This window comes from Gallinula chloropus, assembly GCF_964237585.1.
Source record: "Gallinula chloropus genome assembly, chromosome: 1".
Lineage (NCBI taxonomy): Eukaryota > Metazoa > Chordata > Aves > Gruiformes > Rallidae > Gallinula > Gallinula chloropus.
This window is the reverse complement of record NC_140085.1, coordinates 156,195,472-156,209,485: the sequence shown is the minus strand read 5'-3', so window position 1 is coordinate 156,209,485 and position 14,014 is coordinate 156,195,472. Positions and strand designations below refer to the sequence as shown.

The following is a 14,014-nucleotide window of genomic DNA, read 5'->3' as shown; positions in this document are numbered from 1 at the left end:
AGATCCCGTGGGGTGAAACACAAGAAATATCTGTACACGCACCGTACGAATGCGCTGAGCGCTGCTTAGATCTGTAGCATATGTTTCTTGCATTGTATTCTATGCCATTGTATACCATGTTCCTGGTGGCTGAGGAATAATGTATATACACTCCAGCAATTTGACAAACCGTACAGTTTCTTTTACGGACCTTGCCAGGGCTATGAAATATCTTAGGAATGCATTTATTTACACAGCATCTACCCAACAAAGGAATGGAAATTTCCAGCAGTGGCTCCCTTATAATGCTCTTTGTTTAGGAAAAGCTACCCCAAGCCACTGTATCTTGGAGACGATGTGCCCTCGTGCTTGGGCCAGGTCCAGCTCCCACCGCCACCCAGGGAGGTCTTTCCCCACTGCCCTCCCTTCTCCTGTCAGTGCCACAGCCTTTCATGTATGGCCTCTTTACAATGTACGAGGGATCTAGCCTGTCTCAATCCAGCCTGAGGGTGCTGGGGTAGCAGGACTGTGCCCTGGGGGTAGCAGGCTCCCTTGGCCACCTCCTGGGAGGGATGCACTGGAGCATCCCTCTGGCATGGCACAGTGTGGGACCCCATCAACCTGCAATTACATTGCACTTTATAAATTATATCTTATATTATACATATTATATCTTATATGTATTATATCTCAGGGCCTTACGGAGAGCTGGGGGTGAGGGAGCAGCCCAGGTCCCTGCTCCCCCCATGAGGTGCCAACAGCTAAGCTTGCCAGGGTGACACCGGCAGCACGGGGTACCTCTGTGCACACTGGGCTCCAGCGCAGTCAGCCCTCTCACCAAGGACATCAGGCATTTGCTTTTGTTTATGTTAATTAGGCAATGTATATCAGAGATTTGCGAGAAATTGCCACCTTTCCAGAGCTGCAGCCTTGAGAAGTGTGGGCTCACGTGCACCTCCACACAGAGAGCACTGGTGGGATTTAAGCATGGGCCCCTGTTACTTTATTTGTCTTTTTTAGAAGTGGCCAAGTGAGATCTTCACATGAAAAAAATATGACTAAATAGATATTGAGAGAGTTTATATTAGTACTTAAAGTTTCTCTATACAATTTTATTCTTTGAAAATGTGTTTTGTGTCACAGTTGAAGGCTTTTCTCTTAGAAAGACCCATCTGGGGCAAATTTTGAACCTTTACAACAGAGCAGAAGGGGCTGTAGTAGATAATTGCTTGTGCTATACTGGTTCCTACACTGGCAAAATCAGTCCTGAGGGAGTTATGCCAGGTGGGGAGAGAAGGAGACAGGTTTTACTACGCGGGGCTGCAAAAGCTCCTAAGCAGGGCAGATACTCATACAAGACATTTTCTTGCCAACTCCTCCCCTCTACCCCCCCATTCCCCAGCAGGCATTTGGTGGCTCTTAATCTGTTCTACTCCACTCATTAAAGACCTAGGTCCAAAATATGGGGGGAGAGGGATTCAGATGGCACTTCAACATTTCCCACAGGGAGAAGTTCCTCCACAAGCCCGGAGCAGAAGGATGGATGCTGTGCCACTCCCTAGCCTTCCCACCTGGAGATAGCTCCTGAAGCATGCAGCTGGACATGCAGAGGGCATGGGATGGCACCCCTTGGGGTTCCTCCTCAGCAAGGCATGACCTCTTTGTCCTTGTCACATCAAAGAGGTGTATGCAGGGTCGCGATGAGGCAGGGTGAGCACTCTTGCTTTTGGAAGGGCTGTGCCATGCCAGCACCCTCCCAATGCAGCTGATGCTTTTTTAGCAGGCATGGAGTGGGAAGACACCCATCCCTACAGATACCTTCCCACTGTCATCCAAAACCTGCCCTGCACCAAGCAACTCATGGAGGCTACTACCCACCTCCCAGATCCCTCCTTAAAAAGCATTAACAAGTGCTCACAAGCTTCGTTTCAATATCCAAAGCAGGATCTAACCAGAGATGCAGTGTTCTGGCCAGATGGCTCTTTTTAAGGCTTACTGGGGGAATTCAGAAGCCTGTACAGCCAAAATAGTGTTTCAGCTAATTTAAGTAGCGGCACTCTCGCTGCCTCTTCACTCCTCTCTGTGCTGGCCAGCTATTTCAGAGGCCTGGAGAAGCTCTCGATGAAAGCTCCATCAGCTGGAATAGAGAACCACAGTAAAAAAGTGGCTCTTCAGTCCTATTCAGAAAATGAACCTGAAATTAGAATAAAATACAGAATACAAAACTACCAGTGATTCCGTTCCTGTTGGCAGAATGAGCATCACTGTTGCTACTTTCCTGGCCTCCGTTGTATTTTAGAGCTGCCTTCCCCTTTGGGATCAAATGCCTTCTCTGTCTCCTGGAGTCATTTACTTCCAGATGAAATTTTCAAGCCTGTATTTAACAAATAGCTTCCTCAACTTAATTCTGAATGACTTAATTAAGGGCATCTGAGGGTACTACAGTCTTAATATGGGTTACCCTTCATTTTTTTCCATCTAATATCCATGATTCTCACTAGGGTAGGGGGGTGGAGAGGGCAGAATGCATGCTTGGATAGAATGTTTGTCCAGTAGGCTGCTTTTGTACTATAAAATAAAGATTTGCTTGGCAGCAGCAAGGGTGCTCTCTAGGAATCTTCCGTTCCCGATAACATTGTAAGAGAGAGGATGGAAACCAGCGGAGAATATTCCTGATTTCTAGGACTTTCTTCTGTTTCTTGAATTTCATTCTTTCCTGCTACTCCAAAGGAGCAGGCAGGAAAGCAACAAGCCCAGTAAGAAGGAAACAAAAGAAAATGTCGAGACAGTGGTAAATAAAAAGCCCCGAGTCTGCCTTCCATTCGGGGATCTTAGACAGCCTGTTTGCTCAGGGAGAGGGAGAGACTTTGGTGCCTTGGAGGAGTTTCTGGAGCTGGACCAAGCAGGATCCCTTGGCCCATCCCAGCCTAAATGGCTGTCCCCCAGCTTGGAGAGGCTGCAAGAGGGAAAAATAGCTCATCTGGCTCACACAGCAAGGCATGAACCTTATCCAAGGGCTGGGAATGATAATGCCCGACGGAGGAGACGTAAAGGACCTTGTAGGTCCCTGTTCTTCATCTTTCCTGCACCACTGTGGACCTGAGGGGTCACAAAGTCCTTCCTACCTGTTGAGCTTTAGAAAGGGCTTTTTCTGTCAGAGTCCTTTTACTGCTGCTAGGGAGTTATCCGAGGTAAAAATTAATCTCTATTTCATGTTGTTGTTGCTCTTTCTTCCCCGACCTTTTGTGTCCTTCCATCTACTCCTAGAGGTAGAAGCCTATCTCACAGAAACAGGCCTGCTTCTGGCATTACAAGCTGATTTATCCCCTAAACCAACTAATTGCTTTTGGTAGAAGTTTACACTGGTGAAAAGAAACAAAGGGTAGTGATGCTTAGTGCTTTCTTCATACCCACAGAGGGGCTACAGAAACTTGCTGGTTTTGATAACTTTGCAGAATTCCCTCCCCATCCACCCCCTCCTCCAACAGATCAGAGGGAGCCACCGAGCACCTCATCTCGCCAAAAAGACACTTTTGACAAACCTTTTCAGGGATCCTTTCTTCCCCCCAAAGGTTTTGTGTCTTTCCTCCCATAACGCTGCTGCAGAAAAGGGGTGAATGCCAAAGGGTTCGAAGGAGGGGGTGCAGAAATGATGTAACCCAAAAAGCTCTGTTTGTAGAGCTTACACTAATTATTTAGGCATTTCCAACCTACTGCAAAGATGCTAAAAGAAGGTCAAGAGCTGTGTGTCGACCTGATCTGGAGGCAGAACAGGCCTGAGAAGAGAGGAGTTGGAGACATCATCTTCTTGTAGCCTGAAAAAGGTGCTCAGTTGACCCAGATATGATTGAACACTTCCCAGCAGCTCACTAACTTTTGGAAGTTTATCACTAAAAGGTGGAATCATGACCCAGCTCTTTCTGATAGCTCTTTGGCTACAATTTGAAGAGGAAAAAAATTAATTAAACCCGCATTCGGCACCATCGCAGCTGTTAGCTTATGTCCTACTCTTGACTTCCCAAGAAACGTGGTTTCAACCTTCTGTTTCAAGGGAAAGTCATTCCTTTGCAGTCAGGATAATCACTCTTCCCCCAGGCACAGACCCAATGCCATTTGCTGCGACCAGGACTCTCTTCTCTTTTGTTCATTACCTGTAAGCAAATCCAAGCAGTCTTTAAGCCCCGAAGCAAAGATTTCCAAATTTCCTCTGCAGGGGGTCATTTAAACAATGTGTGTTTTCTTTTAATCCTAGGGGAATTATCTTCCTGAATGCAGTGCTTTTTGGGAGGACCCTTTGCAAACCACCTGCTTCCTTCCCTCCTCAGAAGAGCAAATCTGCTCTGTCTTCCAGAGCACAACACTCTATTTCCTTGTAGCAGTTTAACATCGTGCAGGATTAGAGATAATGCTCTCAGACCCAAGCAGTGGGTTAATTCCATGTGTTTTTGTGGTCTCCAAAGAGTCATAACTGGACTTTTGGGATTTGGAAGTGGACAAGCCACTGAATTGCCATGGGAAAAAAAAAAATCCTGTTTCTCAGGTAACTGTGGAACAAAGATTTCTTGCATACATGGAGTTGAGGGTGCTTGTCTATAGGTGTTCTCTGCTTCCCCTTGTAGGAGGCAGGCAAGGTTTGCACTGGCCAGCTGGCATCGCCTGTTCTGCTCGTCTCCATTTATCCTGGTATCTGCCCACGAGTGCTGATACGCGTCATAGGGGTTGGAAAGGGACTTAATGTAATTACTTATTTAGACAAGGGCTGTATTTGCACACAGCCTCTGGCCTGCACTGCCAGAGAGGTGTGGGAGCTCCATCTGATTCATGACATCTCCTGATGATGAAGGGCGTGGAGGACAGAAGGGTGGCTGGCTCACTGATGCCCCTACGCCTGTTTCCCCTAGGTTGCACATCAAAAGGCAACCAAACAGGGTGAGGAGACAACCCAACTGCCACACACACTCATTGCAGGGTTTTGGTCTGGAAAGGAAAGTATCACTAGCTAAAACACTAAGAAAAGTAATTCAAGTGAATTTATCAACCGGGCAAAGTAATTCATCAACAGGGCAGTATTTCCACCCAAAGCAGAGTGCTGTCAAAGGACCTCCCCTCACTCATAAGTTTGCTTGTCTTCTGAGCAACAGACACCTAACCAGGGGCAGAGATTATTTTTACAGTTCCATAAGCATTGGATACGTCTTAGACCTATATTAATTCAAAATTCAGTAGCCTCTTCCCTGTCCATATTGCAATTTGATAGAATGTGACCTTGGCTTGATTTCCCTTTTCTTCCACTGGCCCAAGTACCTAGAGTCCCCTCCCCATGCCAAAGTCCTACCTACACCCCAGGATCCCCTAACACCTCCAACCCTGCCATCCAAATCACCCGACTAGGTCTCCAAAGTAAACTGCTTTTGAAAGAAGTTGGCTGTCTCTGCATGTCTTGTGACACACACAAGAAATGAAGGTAGCACCACCTTCTTTCATGTGAGGCAAGACAATTGAGGGGGTTTTTACCACTACAGATAAGCTGCAGGTTTAACATAGTCTATATAAAAACCTTTAAGAAAGGCCTTCCCACTGTCATGTGGGAGTTGAAGTTGATGGCTAGATGTATGAGAGATCTGGTAGAACAGGGCATCACCTCAAAGGTTCATTAGCAAAGGTCTACCGATGCTTAAGGTAATCAATAGCAAGAGCAGTGGTTCCCAAAACAGAGCACAGAGTTCTTACAACTAGTGCTCACACTTGGAGTCCCATCTGCAATCCACCAGGAAGCCAGTAGACTTTTGGCAGCTATAGGGTTTATTTGATACTTTATTTTAAATACTTGCTATGCATTTGGAAATAATATTGTCCCATACAGTACCAATGCAGGTCATTAGCAGTTTCCAGTGGTCTACGGACCAAGGGTCTGCAGTAGGTCTCTCAGTGAGTTCATCACAGTCATCCAGATGGACGTGGATAGAGGCACAGACAGCCCTAGGCAGAGCAAACACTGAGGGGAAAACCTCAAGCATTCCCAGGTGCAGGAGTACATACCTCTGATTCCTCTGTCTCATCAGCCAAAGGGGACTAGCTCATCTGATCACTGTCCCATAAGTCCCACAACAATTATTCCTTTGCTTTAATTAACTCATGCACTTTATTGCAAGCCACAGCTCAGAGAGAAGTGTGTCACATAGCTACAAGGCGCCCTAAGTGTTCTGTATCATGGTAGTTTTAGCCAGCCTGTTTCTTTTGTTACCCAAGTGGTAGATAACCAAATGAAGGATGGTGGGAGTAAAACCCCACATAACATTCCATACTTTATAAAAAGGTTTCAGGAGAAATGAAGAGTTTTGAAAATCTCCCCAGTCTTCTGGAAAAACATGAAAGGAGCCTCACTTGTGGCCCTGTCCATCCCTTGTTGTAGTTAAAGTCAACAGAATTCTACCACCTACAATAAACACTCATGAGAGAGCTGGCAGTATTGTTTCTTCCCCTTTCCTGGTTCCCCAAGAACATATTGATCCCCAGCCAGTACAAAAATCATTGACTGACTCTGCATCCCCTCCATTTGCCTTCTAGAAAGGTAAAATGCTTCTTGCCATAAAAAAATATACTCTGTTTATGAGATGGTCATACAGATTTTACCAAGCTCTTAACTACTCCCAGAAGTGTCACAGAGCAAATGTTCCTAGATGCTGCCACATATGGACACGCACAAAAGAGGAGGTGTTTGTGTTCCAGGAACCACAGCATTAACATGTTCATTTTCTGGCCACGGAAAATCACAGACCAGTGCTGAAACTCTGCTTCTTGATGCATGTCATTTCTTATACGTAAAGGAAATCTTTAAGGATGATATACAAATAGGAGAGGAGCCACAGCCAAGATCCACAGCAATACGTACCCTGAGTTTTCTTCTAAGCTGTCAAAGAAGAGCCCTTGATTATTTATGTAGAACTTTGTTAGACCTGAGCTGGGTTTGGTAGTGGCTACATCTATCCAAAAGGAGGTCCCATAGACACAAGCATCAGCTTTGCCAAACTACTGTCTTACAAAGTTTAATTACTAATCTTATCAGTCTCTCCACAGTCATCCAAAAACCTGTTGCATTAGATATTCCTAATGCATAACTTGATTTTCCCCCTTTTTCCTAAGCCTTTATCTTCAGCTCCTGACCCGTGACCATGACTGTTCTTTATCAACTCTGCCTTATCACTTCCCTTGTCTGCTGGCTGGATCTTTGCATCACTTGGGGCTGACCACGCTCAATTCTCTTTTTTTCCGAGACTATCATTTTCTTTTGCTTTTTCTTTCTAAAATATATATATATATATATAAAACTAGCAGCTTTGTATAATTTTAATTCCCTTCCAGCTGTTTTCTGTATTTGCCAAAAGCCCTCTCGGTTCCATTCTCAAAGCTCTTTAGGACATAGTGAAATTCAAAGCAGAGCTGTTAAGGCCTTACCCAGCATGGCCTGCACCTTGCATAAATAGCTTCTTTTTTTTTAAAGATGGTACTAGTGTTTTAACGGAGTGTTAAATGCCATTGGGAATTTATTGCATTCAAATACTGCACGGTTCCTGGGGGAGGTAGCAAACTGCACAGTCCTACTCCTGCATCGTTCGGCCTGGGAAAGGTGGCCCGCTGCAAGAGACAGAGGTGTGGAAATGATGACTTGGTGGGCTCTGTGGGCAGCTCCAGTGACCAGGCGGAGAGAAGAGGACCTGGATGGGTCTGTTTTCATGTTTTTTGGTCTCACAGAGCTATCCAGGAGGGAGCACCTTTGAGTCTTTCCTCACTTGTCAGTCAGCTGGGAAGGACTTTTCGGTAGTCTGAATGATGGCCCGAATGAGAAAAATGGCCTTTCTTCCTTGTTTTTTCCATGACAGTCTGCCCTGATAAAGGCATACAGAGATAAGGTTGAGAAAAGCTAAAGGTTGTTCAAGCACAAACCCTTCTGCCGCACAGCCGCACAGTGTAGGTCAGCCAAAGTGCTCTTGCAGCTTCCGTACCCCACGGGCCTGTGGGTGCCAAAAATCACCTTATCTCTCACTGGGCCTCACCATTAGCACCTTCATGGTGTTGCTATGTGAAGTATGGCACTGGTTAAGGAAGGACAGCAGGATATGTGCCCCATTGCTGAAAACAGGGGCGGTATCTTTGGCGCACAGAGCCACCCACCCACACTCCTCAGAGTACCTCCTCCAGCTGGTAGCATGGCGGTCACCACAGTTGTCCTCCATTCCCCCACTTCTCATCCCACCCAAGCTACTTTCACTGTGCATTGCCACCCAAAAGGCTGTGCCCGCCAGCTGCGACTCTGTCGCCTGGCCGCTCCTCCTCCCAGCTCCCCCATCCACCTTTACTTGGCAGGCCTGCCTCTTTCCCAAGGGCAGGCCTGACGTTTGCCCCACCTGATGGCAGGTGAGTCCTTTCGCAAAAAAAGGTTCCCACTCAATGATTTATATGGCCATGCAGTGGGTGAGCAAGGACCACAACCGCAGAAGACCATGGATGCAAACCCCAGCCCCGTGCCACACGCCCGCCGTCTCTCCCATTCACGCTGCGAGCGTCCTTAAGAACAGACCCCTGGTCCCACAGTTGAACTACTGGGAGTCTAAGTACAGGCTGGAAGCGTGAGATTATTGAGAAAATTAGCCAAAAAAGAAAATTTAGGTCTATGACTAAATTCATCCCCAGATTAATGCTATCAAAGCAAATGGTGTTTATAGGAAGTCTTGTTTTCTTTATATTCGCGCGGGAGAAAATCAAAAGAATGCGAAAGGCAAATTTCATCTAGCAGAATTGGAAAGGAGAGCATGGGGACAAAGCTATAATTACTGGTATTTCCTATCTGTTGAAACCTGTGGGTGGAAAGAGAGGCAGTGAATAGAGTATATTCAATGGCATTAAAATCGGTTTCTTTTTCTGGACTTTAGCTCAACGCTGCAAATTAGCAGGGAGAAAATAAGCCTTAGAGTGAACAGGCAGAGAAGCCAACTTCTTTGCGTTGCTCTTTGCTGTTGGGGGTGGGAAGAAAAAAAAAGGCATTTTTTTCCTTCAAGAATTCAAATTCCTAGCAACCCAAATTGCAGCTGCACGCTGACGAGAAGAGAACGTACGGCAAGTGGTACAGTGTTCGTGTGTCCACACAGGCACTATTATCCTGCTTTCCTTTCTAAACATGTTATTGTAATACAGAGAAGACAGACATGCTGTTTAATTAACTCCTGCTTTCAAAAAAAAAAACAACAAAAAAAAGACATTCTGACCCAGATTCCTCATGCTCCAACTTAGGCACCTGCAGAGGTACCTGACTTCAGAGCATCCTGCGTACACACTCAGTGGAAGGGATAAGACCCTCCCAGTCATGACTGGGACCACCAGAAATGGGAATTGCCATTGCTAGTACACCCATCTCCTTGTGCAAACTACCACAGGCACAGGTACTTAGGATAACTGTGCTCCTACATCAGCCATTGTACAGAAGTCGGGAGAACGATTCCAAACCTAAACGTATCTCTACTTATCGCTGCCAACCCACATGCAATTTTGTTTTTTCTTTTAAGCAATTGCAATTATCTGATTGAATGCCTGGAGGAAAATAGGCACTGTTAAAATATGTTTTTTTTCTTACAGTGGAGAAATAAAAAAAAAGAGTCTCTTGCAGTTTGAGATCACTGCACAGACCAGAATTATTCTGAAGAAGTCCTGTGTCATAGTATATCTACATAGTTCCAAATTAATTTTCACAAAAGTTAATAAAATTAATAATTTGAGGTGGCATTTCCTGTACAGGTTTCAAAGTGTAAGTGAAAATGGCTGAGATGTAGCTAAGATAAAAAGTGGTGTGTTATTGTTAGTAATATTAGTATTAATGTTGTTGGGGTAACATAAGGTTGATTGGTTGTTCTGTAAACAAGAAATTCAATTTGGAGCATCTACCACTGAGTATCCATCAGTCCCATTATTCCCCAAACCCACCTAAAACACTACAAGCTATTGTAGGAAATCCTATTTAGAGTAATGGGTTTAACTACAAGGTTGTTAATAGCTTTAATACAGCCTGTTCCTGCATGCAGTAATCTCAGTTTGTATTAGATTACTGTTTCAGGTAGTTTTTTGTTCTAGAACATGATTTAATATTTAATTAATACTGCTTCGGTCAAGCTAGGTATGTCACTAGAGTAACACCATTTCCTAAAGATTTTGGTTAAATGGGTTGTGTTTTCAGTTTACTTACTAGAGTCCCCCACTTAATGATTATCGAGCCTTAAACGAAAGCCAGAACACAATAAAGGGCTTGTTCTCCTCTGCATTTCTCTCCCTACGCCCGCGCGGCCGCGCGTGCCACGATCGCTCTTACCCTGCCCTGGGTTAGCCTTGCTCACTGACAAATCCAAGACCAGCCCATGATCCGGTATCAATTGCAGCAAGGACCTTAAAAGGGTGCGCAGCGCTTCAGCGGCACACCCCATCCAACACCAGAGCCAGGCCTTCAGTTCGGAATCCTTCGGGGAAGGAATTGCATCTTTGCGTTTGGGGGGGTTTCAAGAATGTGTCAAAGTACTGTCAGAATTACAAAGAATATTTATTCCCCACTCCCTCCCCACCACCCCTGCCCCCACTGAACCTTGCCATGTCTTGGTACAGAATCGCATCTCCTCAACACGCGTGGACTGAAGTATCCAAAGGAATGAGTCCGGTTTGGCCCAGTTTAAAGCGTGTCTCTTCTGTTTAAGACTTAACTGTGATTCGTAGCAAATTGTTCAAAACTTGTCACCATGGTACCACCACAAAATCCCTTGAAATACAAAACGACTTCTGAAACATGCCCTTGGCTCTCAGATCACCACTGCTGGGGCACACTGGCTCAGGGAAGCTCCCGGTACACACGCAGTGCCCGGGTGGGCTTTACCTTAGCTCCCCAGCAGATTTGGGCAGTATTACCGCTTGTCTTTTCAGGGTTCATCCCAGCCCCTGGCTCTAAGCACGGGTCCAACCAATCTTTAGCACAGAAGACCAAATGGAGAGGTGCAGCAGCACAACCTCAACACACACCCCCTCCCCGCCCAAGTCAGGAAAACTTCCCTGCACTCCTCCCCCCCCACACACACACACCCATAAAAAGCCCCTTTGCTGTTTCCTGATGAAGAAAATGCTTCTGGCTTTGCCCACCATCCAGAGGTAGTCCTGCCTCAGCCCTGTGGCACAGCCCTGGTGCTGATGGGTGATGCTGGATATGGGGAGCAGAGCCTCCCCTCCTCTAGACCTGGTGTCCACCAGCTCCCGCTGCCCCACGCCGGTTGGCACACATGGCCTTGCTGCTCTTGGCCCTCGATATTTGCCAGCTCGAGAGGCTGAAACAGGCAGGCTGCACGCTGGGCTTCTCTTTTCTCTCTCGTTTTCCCTCCTCTTTGGAGCACTCGGCGCCCACCGCATTTCTTTCAATGCCGCCATTTGCCCCGTCTCGGTTAGTTTGTCTCCTAAAACCCATCCAGGATTCCTGTGGGAGCTGATGTTTCTTGGCAAACGGTTGTGTTTTTAAAGAAAAAAAAAAAAAAAAAGGAAAAAAAAAAAAGACAAGCCAACTGTGATTTCCAGAGGTCCTCTCAGGAAGTTTATATTCTCTCTTTTCCAGGGAGCGTTTACTTTCCGCGGGAGCATGATCGACATGCCATTACTGAAGCAGGCACAGAACATTGTTACGCTTGCCACAGCCATCAAGAAAAAATGAGCTGGTAAATGAAGCTCTCGCCATGGGGCCCCAGTAGCTGTTTTAAAAGATGACTATAATACTTGGGGGTGTAAGGGGGGGGGGGGGGGGGATGTGGGGGGGGGGAATTAAAAGATGTCAAGCTTAAGCAGAAATTCATGTCCATTTTGCAGATCTGTCATAATTTGCTTGCTGGAATTGCTAATTACTAAAACCTATTCCCCACTCAAACCACTGCTTGCTTCTGCCTGGCCTGCGTACTACTCATAAGCCTGTAACTCGGTTGCATCACCAGCGTGTGTGACATCACGGTAATTACTACGAATGCGGGATTATGACTTCACTGAAGGAAAAAGGCAAAACGTGAGCTGTCAGCTCTGTTGAAAGAGACGATGAAAACTGGGTCGATCGCTTCTATTTGTACCTGCGCATCTTCCTGCTCCAGTGCAGAGCTCCCATCAGACAGGGCAAAAGCCTTGAATAATTACACACTGGTTGAAATAATCAGGATGAAAATCATTACTCCATGCAGACATCACGTTCACACACACACATACACACACACACACATATACCCCCTTCCTGTAAATGTGCAACAGCCACTAAAAATATTGCTCTGCCAACGTGGGACTCTGGACTTTTTCCTCTCCTTTTTCAAGCAGTGGCTATTCAGAGCGCGTTTCCTCCTGGAAGCATCCAGCCCAGGAAGGGTTGGACGGCAATAAACTTGTAGTTTTCGGAGACACAATGCAGCAGAACTTGTGCATATGGTCTCGAGTCAGATTTACATCACATTAGGGATACGGCTACAGGTCATGTGGGCCGTGTGGTTAACGGGCTTAGTAAAGCTGTTTTGAAGAGGTTAACCCAGCTTGTAGTAAGGGTAAATAAACATAACAACCAGGCATTGTCCTCTATTCAACATGTACTCTTATATGGAGGGCTAAAGGGTATTGAAGCTGCAGAGGATCAACTTGTGGTTGCCAGAGGACTCCAATGAAGTTTGAAACACCAACAATCAGAGATTTTGTTTCTGTTCCTCATTAAATCATGAGCTTTTGTGCTCAGACTATGAACGACTGTTCTTTAAGAAATTAACAGAATGGGAAGTTTTAAACTATGCACCAACCTTTTCATGACCTACACAGCAGCAATGCTGCTGCACTTAGACAAACACCGCGGGGAAGGCTGTTCTGTTTATTTAAATTTGTAAATAGAAAACAGTTGTTTTTTGGGTTTCATTTTCCACCGCCTCCGTGGCCATTTCACGTATGGAGTCACGGTGCCTTACTCCTCCCATCTGCTCCCCTAGGATGCTGCTTCCCCCCCACCCCCCGGCTCCGAGCTGCCATTTATTAAACATTTTCCGTTATTTTGGGTTTAATTAAGGGGAGGAGGGGGGAAAGAGAGAATATACAAAAAACAACACCGACCAACCCGCACGGAAGCGGCGGGGAAAGAGAACGCGGGGACGGCGGGAGCGCCTCGCCGCGGCCCCCCCGGGAACGGCGGGGACACGGCTGGGCTCGGCCCGGGGAGCGGCGGCGGAGCAGGGCGGGGGGGGCAGCCCCCAACCCCGGGAACGGCGGGGACACGGCTGGGCTCGGCCCGGGAAGCGGCGGCGGAGCGGGATGGGGAGCAGGTGCCTCCCCCGGCCCCATCTCCGGCGCCCCCGCAGCGCTCCCGCGCCCGGCGGGTGCAGCACCCGGGACAGAGCCCCCCTCCCCTCCAAGGGGCTTGGGGCCGAGCAGCGCGGGCGGACCGACCCCCATCCCCATCCCCATCCCCATCCCTATCCCTATCCCCATCCCCTCTCTCCACTCGGGTCCCGTCCTAGGGCGCTGCGCCGGGTGATCCCTTACAGCGCGGGGACCTCCGGGCTAATCTGATTAATTAAAGACTACCTGTTTATATTGCGCCTCGCAGTTCTCTTCCTTCCCCCCCCCCCTTCCCCATACACACAAACACGCGTTTCAGGGCACCCTCCGTTATTAATTCTTGGCTGACTAAATTATGGGTAACGCTATTAAAACATTATCAGAACTAATGAGAAACAATTACTTAGAAGATGAGCTGGGACAAGCCGGAGCTGGGCACATGTGTAGTTATCCCCGCAGATTACGTTAATAAATCATCAGGTGCAAGGCAAGGCAAGGCGGCGAGGCCTGGCGCAGGGAACGGAAAATGAGATTTATGAGATATTGGGAGGGGGTTTGGGAGGGTGTTTTGCTTTTTTGCATAATTTTTTCATTAATCTCAATAGGACCCGTGTGGCGTAGATTGTTTTATTCCCTTAATACCGCGCCGGGGGAAAGGGGGGAGGCTGGG

The 14,014-nt window shown here is 47.0% G+C and overlaps 1 protein-coding gene across 1 annotated transcript in view; it reads left to right on the top strand.

The window, feature by feature from the left end:
- Positions 1-11,755, top strand: part of CLYBL (citramalyl-CoA lyase) — a gene marked incomplete at its 5' end in the record, with an annotated part of 89,115 nt that extends 77,360 nt beyond the window's left edge. Inside the window, one exon of the mRNA XM_084280111.1 lies at positions 11,612-11,755. Coding sequence (XP_084136237.1) covers positions 11,612-11,707 — 96 coding nt within the window. The 3' untranslated portion in view covers positions 11,708-11,755. The remainder of the gene's footprint in view (positions 1-11,611) is intronic.
- Between the last annotated feature and the right edge of the window lie 2,259 nt (positions 11,756-14,014).